The 18,412-nt window shown below is 26.3% G+C and overlaps 2 protein-coding genes across 6 annotated transcripts; one reads left to right on the top strand and one right to left on the bottom strand.

The window, feature by feature from the left end:
- Positions 1 to 1,569: 1,569 nt before the first annotated feature.
- LOC112687803 (flotillin-1) lies at positions 1,570 to 12,999 on the top strand. Of its 2 annotated transcripts, XR_003149015.1 has the most exons (12): positions 1,570 to 1,995; positions 2,399 to 2,474; positions 3,597 to 3,687; positions 3,882 to 4,025; positions 4,501 to 4,620; positions 5,354 to 5,484; positions 5,555 to 5,639; positions 7,994 to 8,181; positions 8,747 to 8,957; positions 9,044 to 9,213; positions 9,530 to 9,623; positions 12,489 to 12,999. XR_003149015.1 is itself a non-coding variant. In XM_025560751.1 (11 exons), exons 1-11 carry the CDS (start codon positions 1,944 to 1,946, stop codon positions 9,537 to 9,539), a joined length of 1,278 nt encoding a protein of 425 aa, XP_025416536.1. In that variant the 5' UTR covers positions 1,570 to 1,943; the 3' UTR covers positions 9,540 to 9,746. The 2 variants fall into 2 exon arrangements, 1 of the variants encoding a protein (XP_025416536.1); XM_025560751.1 differs by lacking the exon at positions 12,489 to 12,999 and having other exon boundaries at positions 9,530 to 9,746.
- A 2,634-nt stretch (positions 13,000 to 15,633) lies between these two features.
- On the bottom strand, positions 15,634 to 17,803 carry LOC112687802. Of its 4 annotated transcripts, none has more exons than XM_025560747.1 (3): positions 17,412 to 17,803; positions 16,789 to 16,975; positions 15,634 to 16,123 (listed from the first exon to the last, which is right to left on the bottom strand). In XM_025560747.1, exons 2-3 carry the CDS (start codon positions 16,952 to 16,954, stop codon positions 15,828 to 15,830), a joined length of 462 nt encoding a protein of 153 aa, XP_025416532.1. In that variant the 5' UTR covers positions 16,955 to 16,975; positions 17,412 to 17,803; the 3' UTR covers positions 15,634 to 15,827. The 4 variants fall into 4 exon arrangements, with proteins under 4 accessions (XP_025416532.1, XP_025416533.1, XP_025416534.1 ...); XM_025560748.1 differs by having other exon boundaries at positions 17,437 to 17,803; XM_025560749.1 differs by having other exon boundaries at positions 17,565 to 17,803.
- Between the last annotated feature and the right edge of the window lie 609 nt (positions 17,804 to 18,412).

Raw genomic sequence — 18,412 nt, 5'->3', positions numbered from 1 at the left:
AACTCTAGATGTTAATGTATGGTAGGGGCCGATTTTTGTTTGCAGAACAGTGGGCCGATTGGGTCCCAGTACGCCCCTGACATGTGGAAAGCAGATACTTTCGAAGGGGAATACGGTTTTAACTTAGTAAAGTCTGCCAACATTATAACATTTATTTGTAACGACCTGATCGATAAATGTGACAATAATTTTATTTTTGATATTTATGCAAAATAGGTGTAAACATTTTTTAAAGTGTTGAAATATCGTATAGGTCTTATTTTTTTTTTTTTAACATATGTCAATTCATGAATTTTTGAGAAATCAATGATCAGTTAATTAATAATTCAATTACGTATTTGAGCTTAGTCCAAATAGCCAATTTTTTTAAATACAATACCTGTCGTGCTTTAATATTATAAAATACGTAATCGAAGTAGTCCAGCATGTTTTTCCGATAGAAATACGTCCGTAATTGTTAAACTGAATTTTTTCCAATATTTCCGTTTTATTATAATTATAGTAAGGGATTGTATAATAGACATACTGTCAAATTCATACTATCATTCCTCATCCGTTTTAGAAAAACGACTTTTGAATTTTTTGTTTCTATAAAATTGCGATTTATTAATACTTTCAAAAGTATTCACTTTTTTTTAATTACGGTTCACTGTACTCTTCACAAATTTTTTTACAGCACAGCCTCTGCAATGAAAATCTTTTCAAAACTTTTTTTTTCTCATCATTACTTAATCTACAAAAGATCGCGGCACATAAAGAGAGGCATAAAAATAGTTTGAAAAACCACTATTAAAGAGTGACGCGCAATCGGTGGAGAATTACAATCCGATATTTTTTCAATATTGTTCGATTTCGTGTTGCCTGTTGGATACAGAGGCGTAAGTGTAGGGGGGCAACAGGGGCATTTGCTCCCCCCACGAGAAGTTTTTTGATGCCATAATGCAAATTAATTATTCAGCTTAAATAATGTAAATTAAAAATATTCTTAATTTTCACTGATTATAATCGTGTTTGATATCAAAAGTTTTTGATATCACTTATCAATATAATATAAAATATCAATATTCAACCGAATTGGGATTAGGAGTGATGGTTACATATAGTCACTATTTTATAATGTGGTTATCATTGATATCAAATGATCAATATGAGTTTTAAGTATTTAATAATAATTTATAATAAAGTTTCAGATTATATTATAACCATAAAAAATTGTGCAATTAATTTATGCCCCCCACCCCAAAAATATTGCACAGGTACGCCATTGGTTGGATACCTAATTTTCGAATAATGCCGGTACATGGCAGCGCAAAGCGTTGGTTTGACGGAGTGTAACCACTCACCCGGTAACACTTGTCCGAAATGAAATATTTAACGGTAAGGTACGTTGTATCGGGGAGCGTGCAATCCGTATTCCGCGGCGCCACAATCCGCTGTACATGTTCAACGTGTTGTGCGTGACGTCATACGGACCTGAACCGTTTCGTTTACATTAATGGTACCTTGTGGTACTCCCGATTCGTGTTATGTAACCGCGATTGGTTCACACCATGACAATTTTTCTCCAAACGGTGACTAATGCGGCCGCTGTTTGTGTTTACCTATCTGCAATCATAAAACGCTATCATTGTAATTCACTTCGCCTTCCACTCATCGCAATTCTAGTCATAACCATATCTTTATTTTCCTTTAATTATTTTGTTTCTCGCCCATTATTTACCGTTTAGGATTCACGCGATTGAATTCGACTGACAATCATTATTCGATTCCTATTAATTACTATTTACTGCCATTTAAATTGTTTGTTTCCCCACCCGATTGCTAGTGAATTATAGTGTCTTGTGACTTAAAATTATTACATAACATCGTAATATGACTGTTTTGTTCAAATATATATTATCGTATTGAACAATTGAGTAAATTCGATTTTGTTAACCGTCGAAATGACTTGGGGTTTTGTTACTTGTGGCCCCAATGAGGCTCTGGTCATATCAGGTAATTTGGAAGTTTTTCAAATTTTACTGTGTTCAATGTTCGTGATAGATTTTTTTATTTTTCTCGTGTTATCGGTGATTTACTATAAATGCATCACAATTCACCATACAACACAGTTATATTTTTCTATGAAATATAACAAAATAACTTGAAGTAAATTTATCTTTTAGAGATAAATTCAAAATAATAACAGTTCTTTTAGGAAATTGTGGGTGACTTAGTAAACTAAATATGTGTCTAAATAATATTATGTATATTTTCATGTTATCTTAAATTGTCATTTAATTCATATATTTATATATATATATACATATTTCATTTATTTACCATATACTGTTGAAAAAGGAAGTGAAACTGTTATTATTATTTTGAAAATAATTAAATTTAAATATGATTTTTGTAGGATTTTGTTACAATAAACCAAATTTGGTACCTGGTGGAAGAGCATTTGTTTGGCCTGTTCTACAATATTGTCAGAAGTAAGTTAATTAAAACAATTTTAATTTCACTTGGTAAAATATTTTTATCATACCTTAACATGATTGGTGCTTCATAAAAACAAAAATTTTACATCAAATTATTCATAAATTGAATTAAATTAACTACTAATTATGGGTAATAATCATTATTATTATACAGGTATAAGTAAAATAAAATTGAAATAAAAACAATACATTAAAATCTTATATTTAATTCCAAATATTTCTATATAATTAAAGTGACTATTTCAATAATGCTGACATTTTAAATTAATATTTATTGAATTTTTAATTTCAAATAACTTGTTTTTAAAAGTATTTAAATCCTTAAATATATCATGTTTTGTATTTTATTAGGTGGGCAAAAGCCAAAATATGGTTAAAATATCTAGTATGTATTCATTTAATTCATATTAATAATAATACCGTAATATATTTATATAAATAGCAATTCTTTTACTATAAATACTTACATATTTTATGACAACCATAATTATTAACTAGGGTTTAGCAAACCAATAAAATAACAGTGTCAGCCAAGGTTATATTTTTAATTATTGTTATAATTTTATTTATCCATTATTTTATGGCAATATTGGTAAAATAGATATAGATATCAATATAAAATTGATACCCCACAAACTAAAATACTATCAAGTTGTTCCAAAAAGGTTTCTTTTTTCATCTGGTAAAAATTTCAATTCTAGAAATCTGAAATTTAATGCGGATACTATTGCTATTATTAATCCCTAGTTTATCTTTGTCTTAGTCTGGAACTGTAGTATTATTAAAAAAATATATTTAATTTACAGATTATGGCCCTCATAATTTAATTATTATTTTTAATTATAAAATAAATTTGTAAAATAGTATCAGATCAAAAATGTCAAAATCAATATTATTATATCTCTTGTGCTATAGTTAACTATTAGATGTATAATAATAATTATAAACATAATTAATTGTAGATTTTTATATTAATTCAAATACATGAAATATTGGTGATTACTAAAAATATTTTTTTGTAATCACTTATCAATACTACTAAAAGTGACATACACTATATTCAATTTTAGAACCTAAGAATAATTTAAATATTAATGAGTATTAATTATTTTTTAGAATTTGTTTGAATACTATGACAATACAGGTTGATAGTCCTAAAGTATATACAATTCAAGGTGTTCCATTATCTGTTACGGGTATAGCTCAGGTAAAAAAGTTTTTAATAAATTATATAAATCTCAAAGTTCTAAGTTTATAGTATCATATTATTCTACAGAAAAAAAAATTAGTCTAAAAAATATTTTACATTTTAGATATTATATTGTAGAATTTAAACTTATTTGTTTTTGATCAATTTATTTCATAGACATTTAAAAAATGATAGTTATACATAATGTTTAGGTGAAAATACAAGGACAAAATGAAGAAATGCTTTTAACTGCATGTGAGCAATTTTTGGGTAAACCCAAGCAAGAGATACATGAAATAGCATTGCATACACTTGAAGGTCATCAACGAGCTATTATGGGTTCCATGACTGTAGAGGTTTGTGTTGAATGTGTTTAAAGTATTATAATTACAACTCTAAGAAAAAAAAATGTTACTATCAAATTGCAATATGTTAAATTGTATACTAGTACATTGATATAAATATAAAATAAAAACATTTTTGAAAGTTTTAAAATTTCTCAATAAAAAGATGAAATTTTATTTTAATATGTAGATTTTACAATTTTTATGCTTACAGAAAACAAATAAATATAAATCTATAAAAATTGACTAAGTTACACAAGAATAAAAATCTAAATAATTTAATTTTGAAGTATGACTTGTACATTTTTCTTAATCTTAATAAATAAATTAACCCGTGTCTTCAAGTAGATATTTTACTATATATTATGTAATCAAATTAAAGATGTAAATTCATACAACAAATTTTAAGTATTTTAATGTATAATCCATTTTATAATAATTATAATAATAATAATAATAATTTATAATAATCCATTTTTTTCTCCAGGAAATTTATAAAGACCGCAAAAAGTTCAGCAAACAAGTATTTGAAGTAGCTTCTTCAGATTTAGTTAACATGGGTATTACTGTGGTATCATATACAATAAAAGATATACGAGATGAAGAAGTAAGGATACTTTTTTAAAATGTAAAATTATGATTATTGTAGTATGCTAGTCGGCAAGAGGTCGACACATAGACACCATAGAAAAATAAACACTAATTCTTAATGTTGGTGATGTAATTGTGTTTGATATACATTGTAAGTTAGAGATATGTTAAATAAAAACACTGGTTTACTGTTAAAGCAATAAATATAATAATGAATAAAAATATATATTTAATTTATAAAATAATAATAAGATATTTGAAGATAGAGTATTTAAACTTTTCCTGAGAATAGTAAAAATTGATTCTCAGAGCTTGTGGTAATGTGAGGCTTGCAGAATTTATTGTCAGATGAGCGTTGAGGCAATAAGCGGAATAAGTATATTATATCCTATTCCATCCTATTTTGAAAACATGGGTACATGGACACTGTATTTATAGGTAGCCATTTAAGATAACAATATGGTCAGTAGGTATTCTAACATATGTGAAAGAGTTTACAATTATTTGTGAACAGGAAAACTTGATTCTGCGTAATCAAAGTAGGTATTTTACATGTGCGTAGTATATCAAAATTAATAAGTATCATTATTAGTTTCCTGTGCATTTTACTACATGAATAAATGAATAACCATAAATTATAACAATATTATAAATATCCGTTTCCCATATGGTTTACTACACTGATTATGAAATAATAAATTATATTGTATTAATTTAAGTAGATTTAGTAAATTATGAATAAACTTCAGGGTTATCTTCAATCTCTTGGATTAGCTAGAACAGCAGAAGTGAAACGCGATGCTCGCATAGGAGAAGCAGAAGCAAAAAAAGAAACCACAATAAAACAAGCAATGGCAGAAGAAGAAAGAATGGCTGCAAAGTAATTAAATGTTTATTAGTATATTACTATTAAATAAAATATTTTATATTCCATCGTATTTGTTTTATAGGTTGATCAATGATACTGAAATTGCTAAAGCTCAAAGAGATTTTGAACTCAAAAAAGCAGCTTATGATGTTGAAATTCAAACAAAAGTATGATATTTAGTTTAAAAGTTTCATAACATTTATATTATATGCATAAATAAAATTACATCTCCATTTTTCAATGATATTGCTGTTATTGATTTATAATTTTGCTTATAATTCTACTTATAATTTGCTTATAATTGCTTACAATTCTAGAAATGAGACAATCTTCATTTGAATTTTATTAATTAATATTAAATATTAATATTATTTATACTTAAAATTAATACAAATAATACGTTTTGATTTTTGACATTGTTTAAACCATAGGTAGGTGTTAATTTATAAGCTTTATAATTAATTTAAATTTAAACCAACTGTCATATTTGTATTGATTTAAGTTTTTATTAAAATTAAATTACATTAACTTATAATATAAAATATTTTAAACTAATTTCATCAACTAATTATATTGATAAAACTAAATAGTTATCAATAAACATTAATTAATGTATTATAACGATTATAAAAAACAATTGATAATATAATTTAATAATATTACTATCAATAAACTATTTAGAAAACAAATTAAATATGGGTCTTTATGAACAAATCTTGTCTATAAAATATATAACTAGTTCTACCTATACTAGTTTCTCGCATAGTAGTGCATCAATAAAGTGTTTAGAATGACTTAACTTTTGTGTAACTGAATACTGATTAACTTTGTACTATTTTTTTAAAAAAATATTGATAACTTATCTCACTTAAATTATACCAATAATTAGCTGTACTTTTATAAATTCAACTTCATAAGTATTGATTTAAATTATGAAATATTCTTAATTTTTATTCATATTTTCTCCATACAATACAATTATATAAAACCATTCAATTTTAATTCATACTATATAAAAAAAAAAATTATTGAAATAACTAACAATATCTGTGTCATTTAGTTTTCCGTGTTGCCTGATGTCATAAATTAAAATATACTTCTTTAAGTTTTCTTGAATTTATAATAAATATGACTATTTTGATTATTTTTTCTTCTTCTTTCTGTGCCTTCACAACTCTGTAAGAGTTTTGGCTGCCACTGTCACTGTTCTCCAATAATCACGATCCTGTATCCTCTCCTCCCAATTTGTTACTTCTAACCTCTCTAGATCTTGTTGCACTCCATCCATCCATCGTTTCTTCGGTCTGCCTCTAGGTCTTCTGCCTGCTGGCTTGTATTCAATTGCTGCTCTGACTTCATTTGTTTCGTCTCGTCTCATTGCGTGTCCAAACCATTGTATTCTCTGTCCCTTTATATGACTTGTTATGGGAGGTACTTTGGTGATTTCTCTTATTTCTTTGTTTTTTCTTCTACGCCACCTGTTTATTTCAGAATCAAAAAACGGTCCACATATTGTTCTTAAAACTCTATTCTCAAAACTTCTGAGTTTTTGTTCGATTTGTACTGTCGTCGGCCATACCTCACATCCATAGGTTAGCGTTGGTCTTACAATGCTCATATATAGTCGTACCTTTGTTCCTCTAGAGAAGAGTTTTGATTTAAAAAATTTTATTAGTGAGAAGAAAGTTCTTTCCGCTTTGAGCAAGCGACTAGTTATTTCAGTGTCCCAGTCATTGTTACCAGTGATTGTTACACCTAGGTATTTGAAGCTATGTGCTTTCTCAAATACGTAATTATCTACTGTAAGATCTTCCTCATCTTTTTCAGGCAACGTTTCCATTACTTTTGTTTTTTCCTCATTAATTTCTAGACCAATCTTTTTTGCTTCCTGTATGAGCTGCTCTATAGTTTCGAGTTGGTCTATTGTGAATTTGCCTTTCCGAAAGCCACACTGATAGTTTCCTATACACTCTTCAGCCAGTGGTTCTAGTCGTCCTAATAAAATTTTTGAAAAAACTTTATATACTGTATTTAGTAACGATATCTCCCTATATTTATATATTTATTTTTTAGGAATAAAAAAAAAATCAACGAATAGAACATCACCTTTAAAATATATTTTATAATTAGTTAAAATAATCTTCTTTAATATTAAACAATTTTTTAGATTTCAAAATTATCATTCTATAAATTATAAATCATAAACTTTTATTGAAAAGCCTAAATTACAATAAAATATGTTAAAACTAGGGAATGGAATACATGCACAAAAAATAATAGAAGTAAAAAATTGCATTAAAACATACTTAATATGTAAAGTAAAACTTGTATTATATAAAAAAACAAATCTAAATCATGCATATTTCTTATCTGATTTCTAATAGCTTAACAATTAAATATATATGTTTGTTTGCATATAAATCTGTTCCTTAGTAATGAACTAATTACTTAAAAATTTGTCCTTTATTAATATAATTTAATTATTTTTATTTATTTTTATTACTATGATAATTTTTTATAGAAAGCTGAAGCAGAATTAGCATATGAACTTCAAGCTGCAAAAACAAAGCAACGCATTAAAGAAGAACAAATGCAAATTGATGTGGTAGAAAGAACTCAACAAATTGCTGTTCAAGAACAAGAAATTCAAAGAAGAGAACGTGAGTTAGAAGCAACTGTAAGGAGGCCGGCAGAAGCTGAAAAGTTTCGGTAATATATTCTATCTAAAACATTGGTAATAAAGAATAAAAAAAATATTGGTAGTTAGTTTTTTTTAATAATTTGTTTATGGGTTTCAGTAAATCTCATGTATTATCATGATAATCTTTACTGAATAATAAATAGAAACAAATAAGATATCATTTTTATTTTAAAAAAAAATTACAATAAAATAAAAATTGCAAAATACTTAAACACATTTGCTAAAGGTGCTAGCCATCTTGATTTTCATGAGAAATGCTAGTGAACTAAAGCCAATATTAGGGATTTAATACTTGCTCTAAAATATGATCATATTGTTTAAATAGTTTGAATTTAACTCATTCATTTTGATATAAATTATTTTTATACTTTAATTAATGCAATCAGTTTAAAAATTATATATTATGAAATATTTAAATACATTGTATATAAGCATAATACATATTACCCTAAGATATCATTTATGATTCATAATATACTAATATAAAATTGTTACATCATTTTCATTGGTCTATTATTAAATTAAATTACATTTAATTCAAATCAATCATTTTGTATTAAATTTTTAAAATAGATTAGAGAAATTGGCCCAAGCAAATAGAACTCGAATTATATTAGAAGCTGAAGCTGAAGCTGAAACAATAAGACTCAAAGGAGAAGCAGAATCTTTTGCGATTCAAGCAAAAGCCAAAGCTGATGCAGAACAAGCTATGAAGAAAGCGGAAGCATGGAGAGAATATAAAAAAGCTGCCATTTTAGATATGGTCCTTGAAGCATTGCCAAAAGTAATTTATATTGTATTAAGTATTATGGTTATAACATTTTTTATTTATTTTTATTATTAATGGGTATTTTTTAATCACAATTTTAGCTTGCTGCTGAAGTTGCAGCACCTTTTGAAAACACCAAAAAGGTAACCATGGTAGCCAGCGGAGATGGCGATGTAGGAGCTGTAAGATTAACAAATGAAATTATTCAAATTGTTAATAAAGTACCTGAAATGGTTACTACTCTGACTGGAGTTAAAATAAATGATGTCATGTAAGTGTTATTTAAAATTAAGTAAAACAAAACAAAAATCAGTCATTACTTATTAATTATATCTATTTTTGATTATTTAAATATTAATCTTTGAATAAAACAATTATTTATTTATATATGTATTTTACTAGTAATGTCATACTAAAACTTATAGTTAAAAATATTTAATTATCTAAATTATTACAGCAAATTTTTTTTTCAAACAATTTTTGAAGTTTTAATGAGAATGCTGGAACCTAATAATTACATTTTCTAAATGTTATCTTATTGTATATGTATGTGTTTTTGTATATTTATATATTTAAACTTATAACAGGAACATGTAAGAAACAAGCTGGAAATCGTCCAAATAGTTATTATCATTTTATTTCCGATGCTTATGACCTTATTCGTCTTCCCACACTCCACAAGTAAACAAAAAAAAATATTATTTAACCATTTTAATCACTTAATTGCTTTATACTTATCAATGTTTAACCTTATGCTAGACTTAATTTTACTCTAACCAATTTTATATTATTTCATCTTATTTATTTTTATTATTTATTATTTACTATTCTATTTATTATTTATTCATTGTATACTTTTATCCAAAGACATAGTTTTCATTTTTACTATAAAATAAAACTATGTTTATTGCTTCTATTTCTGTACTAGAAACTTTTTAATATCTTATGGTATCAAATGTCTGGAAATTTGATTTAATTTTATGCTTCAAATTATTATAATTATAATAGTACAACTTAAAGCAAATTAATTATATTTTTTTCCTATGAAATTTATACTTACAAATATTTTAAATGTTTACTCCAAGATGAAAAAAAAAATCTTAAATCAATGTTCAATTTACTATAAATAAATGATTTTTTTTTTTTTTTAATTGTGTTTACCAATTTAAAATCAAACATTTATTTTACTTTAATTTGAGTATTTTATATATCCTTAATCTTTACTAAATATACTTCTTTATTGACCTATATTTTATTTATGTATATAAAATGATACTATAAAAATCAAACTGATTAATTATCTTTTGAATAATTAATTAAATATATAATATAATAAATAATTATATTATGAATATCTTAATTCAATTATTCCATTTAAAATATTTTGTATCGGTCATTATTCATACCATAAGCACAAATCCACTTAGTAGTCTGGAGTTGCAATTATGTATGCTATTATCCATCATCTATGGTTTGGTCATCTCTGAAAATAAGTGATAATCTATTAAATAATTAATTATAATTAATCACTTTATTTAGATAATAGTTGCTTATTGATTTACTTCCTAAATAGTTGTTTAATTATTTTAAGCTTATAACTAGTATGAAGGTACATTTTTGGTGGATCGTATAAAATGATAAATAATTTACTAAATATCAATGGTAAGATACTCATATATCTATTCTTTCCCGGAAGTGTTTATATTACCTGCTGCACTTATTACAATTTTTATTTTAGTTCAAAATTAATAGCAATTCATAATTTGCAATTAATTGAAATTATATATTAATATAAACAATTATACTTAGCAAAATGTACAAATTCATTATTGAATTCTTAATGAATATTTTTGGTTTTATGTCTGTCTCCTTTGACTGCATCAAATACATTTGTGATTACCGGCAATATTTAGTCAGAATATCATAAATTATGTATTACATTATTGTAGAAGAGATAGCCAAACTATAGTTAGTTAGCGCTTAGATGTCTACCTGGATATTAAAAAAATAAGCAGTTAAAAATCCTTTTATTCTTGAACACAGCCTATGATTATGGTGAAAGTTATTGAATGATCTTGTTAAAGAAAAGTTTGATAAACTGTTTAATGTGGTGCATACATTTTTGTATCTCTAATATTTGGTTTATTATATATTCATACAATTTTTTCCTCCTATCGAGTTTCCCTTATTTCCCATTTCTAATAATAATGCTGTCAGCAAATTGAATTTATTTGAAGACAAAATATCTTATAGATATATAGACTTATACAGTGACGTCGACTTGTATTTTATTTGGTGGGGCAAAGTATAAAAATTTGTTAGTATCACCACCTAAAAAGTTAGAGCAAAATAATGACAGGTAGGTAACATGATTAAATAATTATATTGTAAATTTAACCATTATAAAGTCGCTCGCAATTTATCACTCAAATTTCATCTATTAGGTAGGTACTATTCAACAGTGGCGTATCCAGGGGGGTAGGGGATTATAACCGACAGCCCGCACTATTAAGTCTATTTTAGAATACGATTGTATTTATTGTTAAATGTGCCGCTTAAAACAGTATGTAATAATAATAATATAAATTATGATCGAGTAAAATGCCTCATATTTTATCATAGATCAATAATCATACAGACTGAAAACTATAATTATAAATTACGTATTAATTATTACCTATTTACCTTACTTATTGCTTACCTACTTCATAGTGGTTTTAGAAAAAAACACTTAATATCAATTTGAAGTGTATATAAATGTAGGTTTCATTATTTAAATATTAAATATGTTGTTAAAATTAAAGAAATGTAAAACAAAAAAAACCGTTTATTTGATTTTTTAAACAACTGTAATTTAAAAAAAGATATTTTAAAAATGTTTCACGGGGCTATTGGTAATTTAAGTGACTACCTTAAAATGTTTAAAAAATGTATTTGCATGCTGTATAATCAATTTTAAACACTGAGAACCGAGAGGTGTTTAACTTTATCATGTGTGCGAAATAGATAATGTATGTCTTTATACTTGACTAGCTGAATAACCCGGCTTCGCTCGTGTGTAGTTATTGCTTTCTCTAAACCAATACATACAGTTAGAGTTAGTTTTATAATAATTAATAGCCGACCCCTGTGTGCTTCGCAGTACCAAAAAAAAATACAATAAAAATCATATAATTTTTCCTAGAATATCATTTATTTTTTTCCAAATTCTTTATTATCATTCGAACACATTTGGGTAAACAATTCTTTGTTTGTCCATTTGGGGAATACACAAATAAACAATTTGGAGTGCCAACTCTTGAACAGACCACGTATTGATGCCCGTGCAAAAAACACGGCTTCTCCAAATTCAAACCACATGGAGCGTTTGTCCTTGTGCCTTATTGATGGACATGGCAAATGATAAGCGCACGGGGAATTGCAATCGCTTAAATTCAAATGGCATGTTTGTTGGTATCAGAGGAATACGTGGGATCAGTACTTCCCTCTTCGCTTTGCCAATCTATATTGTGGCTTCGATTAAATTCGGCTTCAATCTTTTTACAGCTAATATTGTGCCGTTACACAGTTTTGATGCATTCAAATTCCGTAGTAAAAGTGTTGTTTTTGGCCGTCGCCAGGTGTGCACATTAAGAGGCTATAACTCTGGAATCACCGCACAGCGTACAAATTTCACAAAAACCATCTACATATCAATCTTATTATGTTCTGAAATTTTTATCGAAATCGGTTTGATGGATCTTGAGTTATAAAATGTATTCAAAATGTACACTTATATATATATATATATAGATATGGTATAAAGACAGTGTCGGCCTGGCCAAGGCAGCTAGGCAACAATCGCTGCCTGGGCCCCCGTCTTTTTTTTTTATATGTATATTTTAATGCAACGAAACGTTTGGATATAATTACGAGGAGCACGTGGTCGCAAAGTATTTTAACTTTTAATTTTTAAATCAATAGTTAGAATAAGTAAATCGTACTTCTTATTATCTTAGTTCAGTTTTATAATTGTGCTGTAGTTCGATAAATATAAATTACCTATAATTATTATGGATGAATGGTCTTGATATTAAATAGTATTGAAGAACGATTAATTCCAAATAAAAATATATTTAAGGATGTAAATGGTTATCCAAAAATATACAAATACATCGAAAAGTTTAAAGAATATGCTATGGATATCTTAACTGTAACAAAGTGATCAGTAACAGTGAATAATTACTTAATCAGTAAATATTTTACTTATTCATAAATTGACTTCTATTCATTATGTTTTCTAATAAGTGTATATAGTTTTAAAAATCAATAAAAAACAATAAAAATAATAAAATAATTAATAAAAAAACCAAATCAATTACATACCAAGTATGTACAATAAGTTTGTATAATTTATGTATTAGATAGGTATAGTACTACCGGTTTTCCTTTTTTCTTTAATGTCATAAACAACTTCAATTTTTCCTAAATTTACCGTGTTGGCTATATATAAAAAAGAAGGAAATCGTTGATTTTCTTTTAAGCTTAAAATAATTGTATAGATGTATTTGTATAAATATATACATATATAAATATGAAATCAAATTCGTGCAGGATAGCTTAGTTCAATAAAACATTTTGTGAATTATAACATTTATGTTAATTTATACTCTAAAGTATAGTTGATTATAAAATAATACGATTGACAGGTAAAATTCAAATGGGTTTGATAATCATAATTTATGTTAGGTTATTAAACATGATTTAAAAACTTCAGATGATTATTGTATAGTTATAACCAGGGCTCAGGAGTTAAAGCATTTACTTATTTTTATAGATTGACTTAAAATGTAGCAGAGTGCTATAAAAGTGTATGTTAAGTTGTAACACGTACAATTATGAAATTTGAAAGTCCCCTTTTTTGCTTTTTTCAGCAATTTTTAAAAAAAAAATGCTTATTTCCAGTTTTTCTGATTACTTTTACTTATTTTACCAATTTTTTTACGTTATAATAGTTTTCTCCTGCAAATTAGTTTTTGATAGAATTAAAATTAAAAATAATTTTTATTTATGTTGTCACGTAGTTTTTGGCCATCTAAGGTGCAGCGCCCACCTAAGTAACATGACGCATGATCTGACGAATGATATGACCAATAAGTAATAAGTGATTTGTGTGACTCGCACCAAAATGACATGATTTTCTAATGACAAGTAATTTCTGTTTTTTTTTTCATTTACCAAAATATCGTCGTCTGAGGATGAAGACGTTCTTGCTGCAATAAACAACTTCGACGGTCGTTAGTTATTTACCCCGTTTTTGAAAATACTCGTTCCGAATAGCATTTTTTTTTTAAATGTTCCCAAACTATTGAACGTTGTTTACTACCCGGCCTCATTTTTAAATTTTAAAAATAAATAATTTTTAATTAATAGGTAAAGAACTAAAGACTAATGAACAGTTAGTGAACAGTGTCGACTGTTAACGCTTGCTAGCGAGTACAAAATGAAACAATATTTATATCAAGTAATGACTAATATTATTCATTCAATTGTTTACGTTGTTCGGAGTTTTAGACTTAGGATTCTAAAAATAAAGTTTTGAATAAGGTACCCGAGTGACGAGTACTCGAGTTATTATAGTTCGGGTGAAGAATCATTCGGTAACATAATTGATTATTATTTTAATAATCGAGATATCTCGATTATTATCAACAATCGAGTAACTCGATTATGCCCATCACTAGTAATTACTAATCAATAATTATTAATTGTGTTGCGTGTTAAGTTTTGACTCTTGCTCGATATTAGTTATTAGATAAAAGATAAAGATCAACAAATTTCACATTTTATGCAAAAGAACTTTTATTGAAAAATGCTCTACAAAACTGTCACGTATTAGAAAATAAAGTGTTAACTAATAAATTACGAACAAAATTTTTTCCAAGTCTGAATCTCATCCTAAAGTCATGGTCATCTCACGCCAGCATATGATTTATTCTATCGTGTACGGAGTACAGACGACGTCAATAGTTCAAATATTGAATTATTTCATAATCATCATCCTCTTCAAATAAATCCATGTATATTGAAATTGAAATTGTGTATATTTACACATTTATATTTAAAGTAATATAATAAATTATGATAACTAACCATTTTTATGTTATCAGCTGTAAATTATCCGTGGAATAAGATATATTTGATACAAAAAGTAACGGATAACTTATTCGTAACAATATGTAACAATATCCATCGAATAAGGTTTATCCCGACATTGAAAAACTGAAATTTATCAATTTTTTCTTATCTGCCAGATAACTCAAGTTATCTGACGAGTAAATGTGATTGAGAAACCGGGCCTAAGTGATTTTCCGTTATAATTATAAATAACATTTTACGAATGACACGTTACTAAAACGTTATTAGTCATATCACTCTTCAGATCACGCGTCATGTTACTTTGGTGGTACGCCCAAGGCATCGTTGTAGGGTTAACAAAGATATTCCAATGCTGAAAATATAACTGAATGTCAAACATCAGAATGATTAAGAACAGATAGAACAGCTTACATTTTGTTTTGTTTGATTTTTTAGTTAGAATTTTATAGATTTTTTTTTTTAATAAATATTTTTGCTTAATTTTAATTTTTTTAAATGCTTATTTTAGTGTTTATAATGATGCTTTTAAGCGCTTATTTTAATAATTTTAAGTGCTATAAGTCCCGAGCCCTAGTTATAATTATAATTATTCTCTAGTAAAATTCCACTTTATCTTTCGTAAAAAAAAAATAAAATTATTATTTAAATCTAGTTGTACAAATATTTGTAAGCATGTATATTCATTAGTAAAATATAGTTAAATAAAATACTAAAATTAGGGATTATAAATGTATACATAATGGCCACCTATGTTGCAATTAAATGAAGACGCTTACTGTAAATACCTTTAAAAAAATTCGATATGATTTCAATAACATTTGATCGAACTGTAGAATTACCACCAAACAATTCTAAAAGATTTGTTAATTGTATATTTCCTTTGAATACACAACCTAGCACATTAACTACAATTTTTTTAATTTCTTCACTTAACAAAATATATAAATATTTGAGTTGGTTTATGTCTAACTGTAGTAACATTTGCTGCAGAGTTATAATTTTAGGTCCAAAATATGAATTAACGGTACTTCCAATACTTCCTCCTAAAACAAAGCCAACCATAAAGGATGATTAATATAGCATACCTGAATATACCGGGTCAATAAGATAAAATGTAGGCAGTTTCGGTCTGAATAATGATTGGGCCTCCTGCAAAAAATGTATAATGGGCCCCTAAACAACATAATATTGGAATGAGATTCAATAACTAGGTATCTACTAAAAAAATGTTTTATCGCTACGCTCGAATTCTACTACAAACTTTAATTTATTTTTATTTTTATATTTTTTCAAAGTGTTTATATTTATATTCGTTCAACTTTAATCAAGAGAATGAAAATGTATAAATTATAGGTATTGTATCTAGTTCTATTATATCGAGTCAACAACAATATTTTAAGATAAGAATAACATAATTTTAATTTAATTCAGGAAAGTTATCACAATCATTTTTTATATTAGCGTAATTGCATTGGGCCCCTATTTTAAGAATAATTCTCAAATCCATCCGGGTATCTAGGTGGGCCAAACCGACCCTATAGGTTAGTAAGTTAGTTAGGACAAGGTTAGATAAGCACTAGTTAAACAGATGTATATAGTAAAATGGCATCGTCTTAAATTGTATATTGATTTTATTTTTAATTTAGAATGTCTAAAAAAAACAGGTTTTTAATCAAAATTACTTAGTCTATAACTATTCAGTACTTACCGATTAACAATCCAAAACGGCCACCCATAAATCCACCGATCATAGTACATGCACCGATAATTAGACCTCCTATAATACTTGGAGTCAACTCAAAACTCACATCACCATATAGTCTATTCATTATTTCTATAAATTTTTTTGTAATCACAGTTTTAGTCAAATCCATTGTAGTAAGTTGACGCTTTTACTGTAACATATATTAATTATTCAACAAATTTTTAAATACTATACAATATATTATAAATATCAGTACCTCTGTACTGTCTGTAAAGTAATAATTCATTGATGATAAACTCAACATTAATACCGAATTTTTATATTAATTTAAAAATTAATTTCATAGGTACTAATATGAACTTATATATTTTGAATTATGAATTGTGTATTTTTATTATTATTTATTTTTAAGTTATGCACGTTTAGAAGAAAAAATCCGGTTTTAAAGAATAATTATAGTTCCCGAATATAGTTCGTTTATAATATTATGTATCTATTGGTTGGAAAAATAACATATTTGTACTTCTTGCATAAAATTCTCTTAAAGAGATTTCTATAACTAAAAAACAAAAACCTTTGCTGTCTAAAATACAAACAAACGGTTTTTTTTTCTTAATGTTACTCACTTAATAATATCAATAATACACCTACAATATTATGACCTATTATGCCCCAGACTAGAATTTCGTTTAAAAGTAAAAAATACAGAGGGATCATCAACTTGTGGCTAAACTTTTTTAATTGCACATATAAATGAGTATAGTGTAATATATACGCACTTGAAAAACTTATTGTTGGAAACCCTTAGTACTCAAAATCTATTTGACTGAAAATATTCGAATATTTTACATCGAAAACAGAAGTTGACTATTGAACCAATACACGTTTTACATTAGTAATAAATATTTACATTTATGACGGTTGTTGTCAACGAATAATTAATCATACTGAGGTTAGTCACTAACCGTTAGTATACGGTTGATTATTAATCACTACATAGCTCTCGTACACTTTTCGTCATGGAAATTTTCGTTTTCATTGTACTTGAATATTTAAATAAATAATTATTATTATTAATAGATTATATTATTATTATTATTATTATTATTATTATTATTAGAGTTTATTGTTGAATTTCAATTAGTATTTTTTTGTCACATATATGAGTATGTGATTTTTTTTAAATAAAATTAATAATTAATATTTTATCAACGTTTAAAGTAATAATAAATATATTTAACTTACATAACTATAGGTATGCTATAAAGAATTTTACTATGTTCATTATAATTATTATAAATTATAATATTATGATAGGGTAGGGTAACCATACGTCCGGATTTCGTCCGGACAGTCCGGATTTCAAACATCTGTCCGGATTGGCGTCCGGATTTGAAAAAGTCCGGATTTTACAAAGATGTTATATCAGGTGACAGATTTTCGTGTTTACTCTGTATAAATGTACAATATGTAATTATATTTTTTTTTTATATTTTATATTTGTATTGTTTTAACATATTTAACCTAATAACTCTTATGTAGACATTTTATTCATAAATCTAATTTAAATTGTATCAATGAAATAACAATATTGTTTACTTTCAATATTTACCCCCCCCCCTCCGGT

This window comes from Sipha flava, unplaced genomic scaffold (genome assembly GCF_003268045.1).
Source record: "Sipha flava isolate LNK unplaced genomic scaffold, YSA_version1 361_pilon_pilon, whole genome shotgun sequence".
Taxonomy (NCBI): domain Eukaryota; kingdom Metazoa; phylum Arthropoda; class Insecta; order Hemiptera; family Aphididae; genus Sipha; species Sipha flava.
Note: the sequence above shows the minus strand (reverse complement) of the source record. Positions and strands in the feature narration are given on the sequence as shown.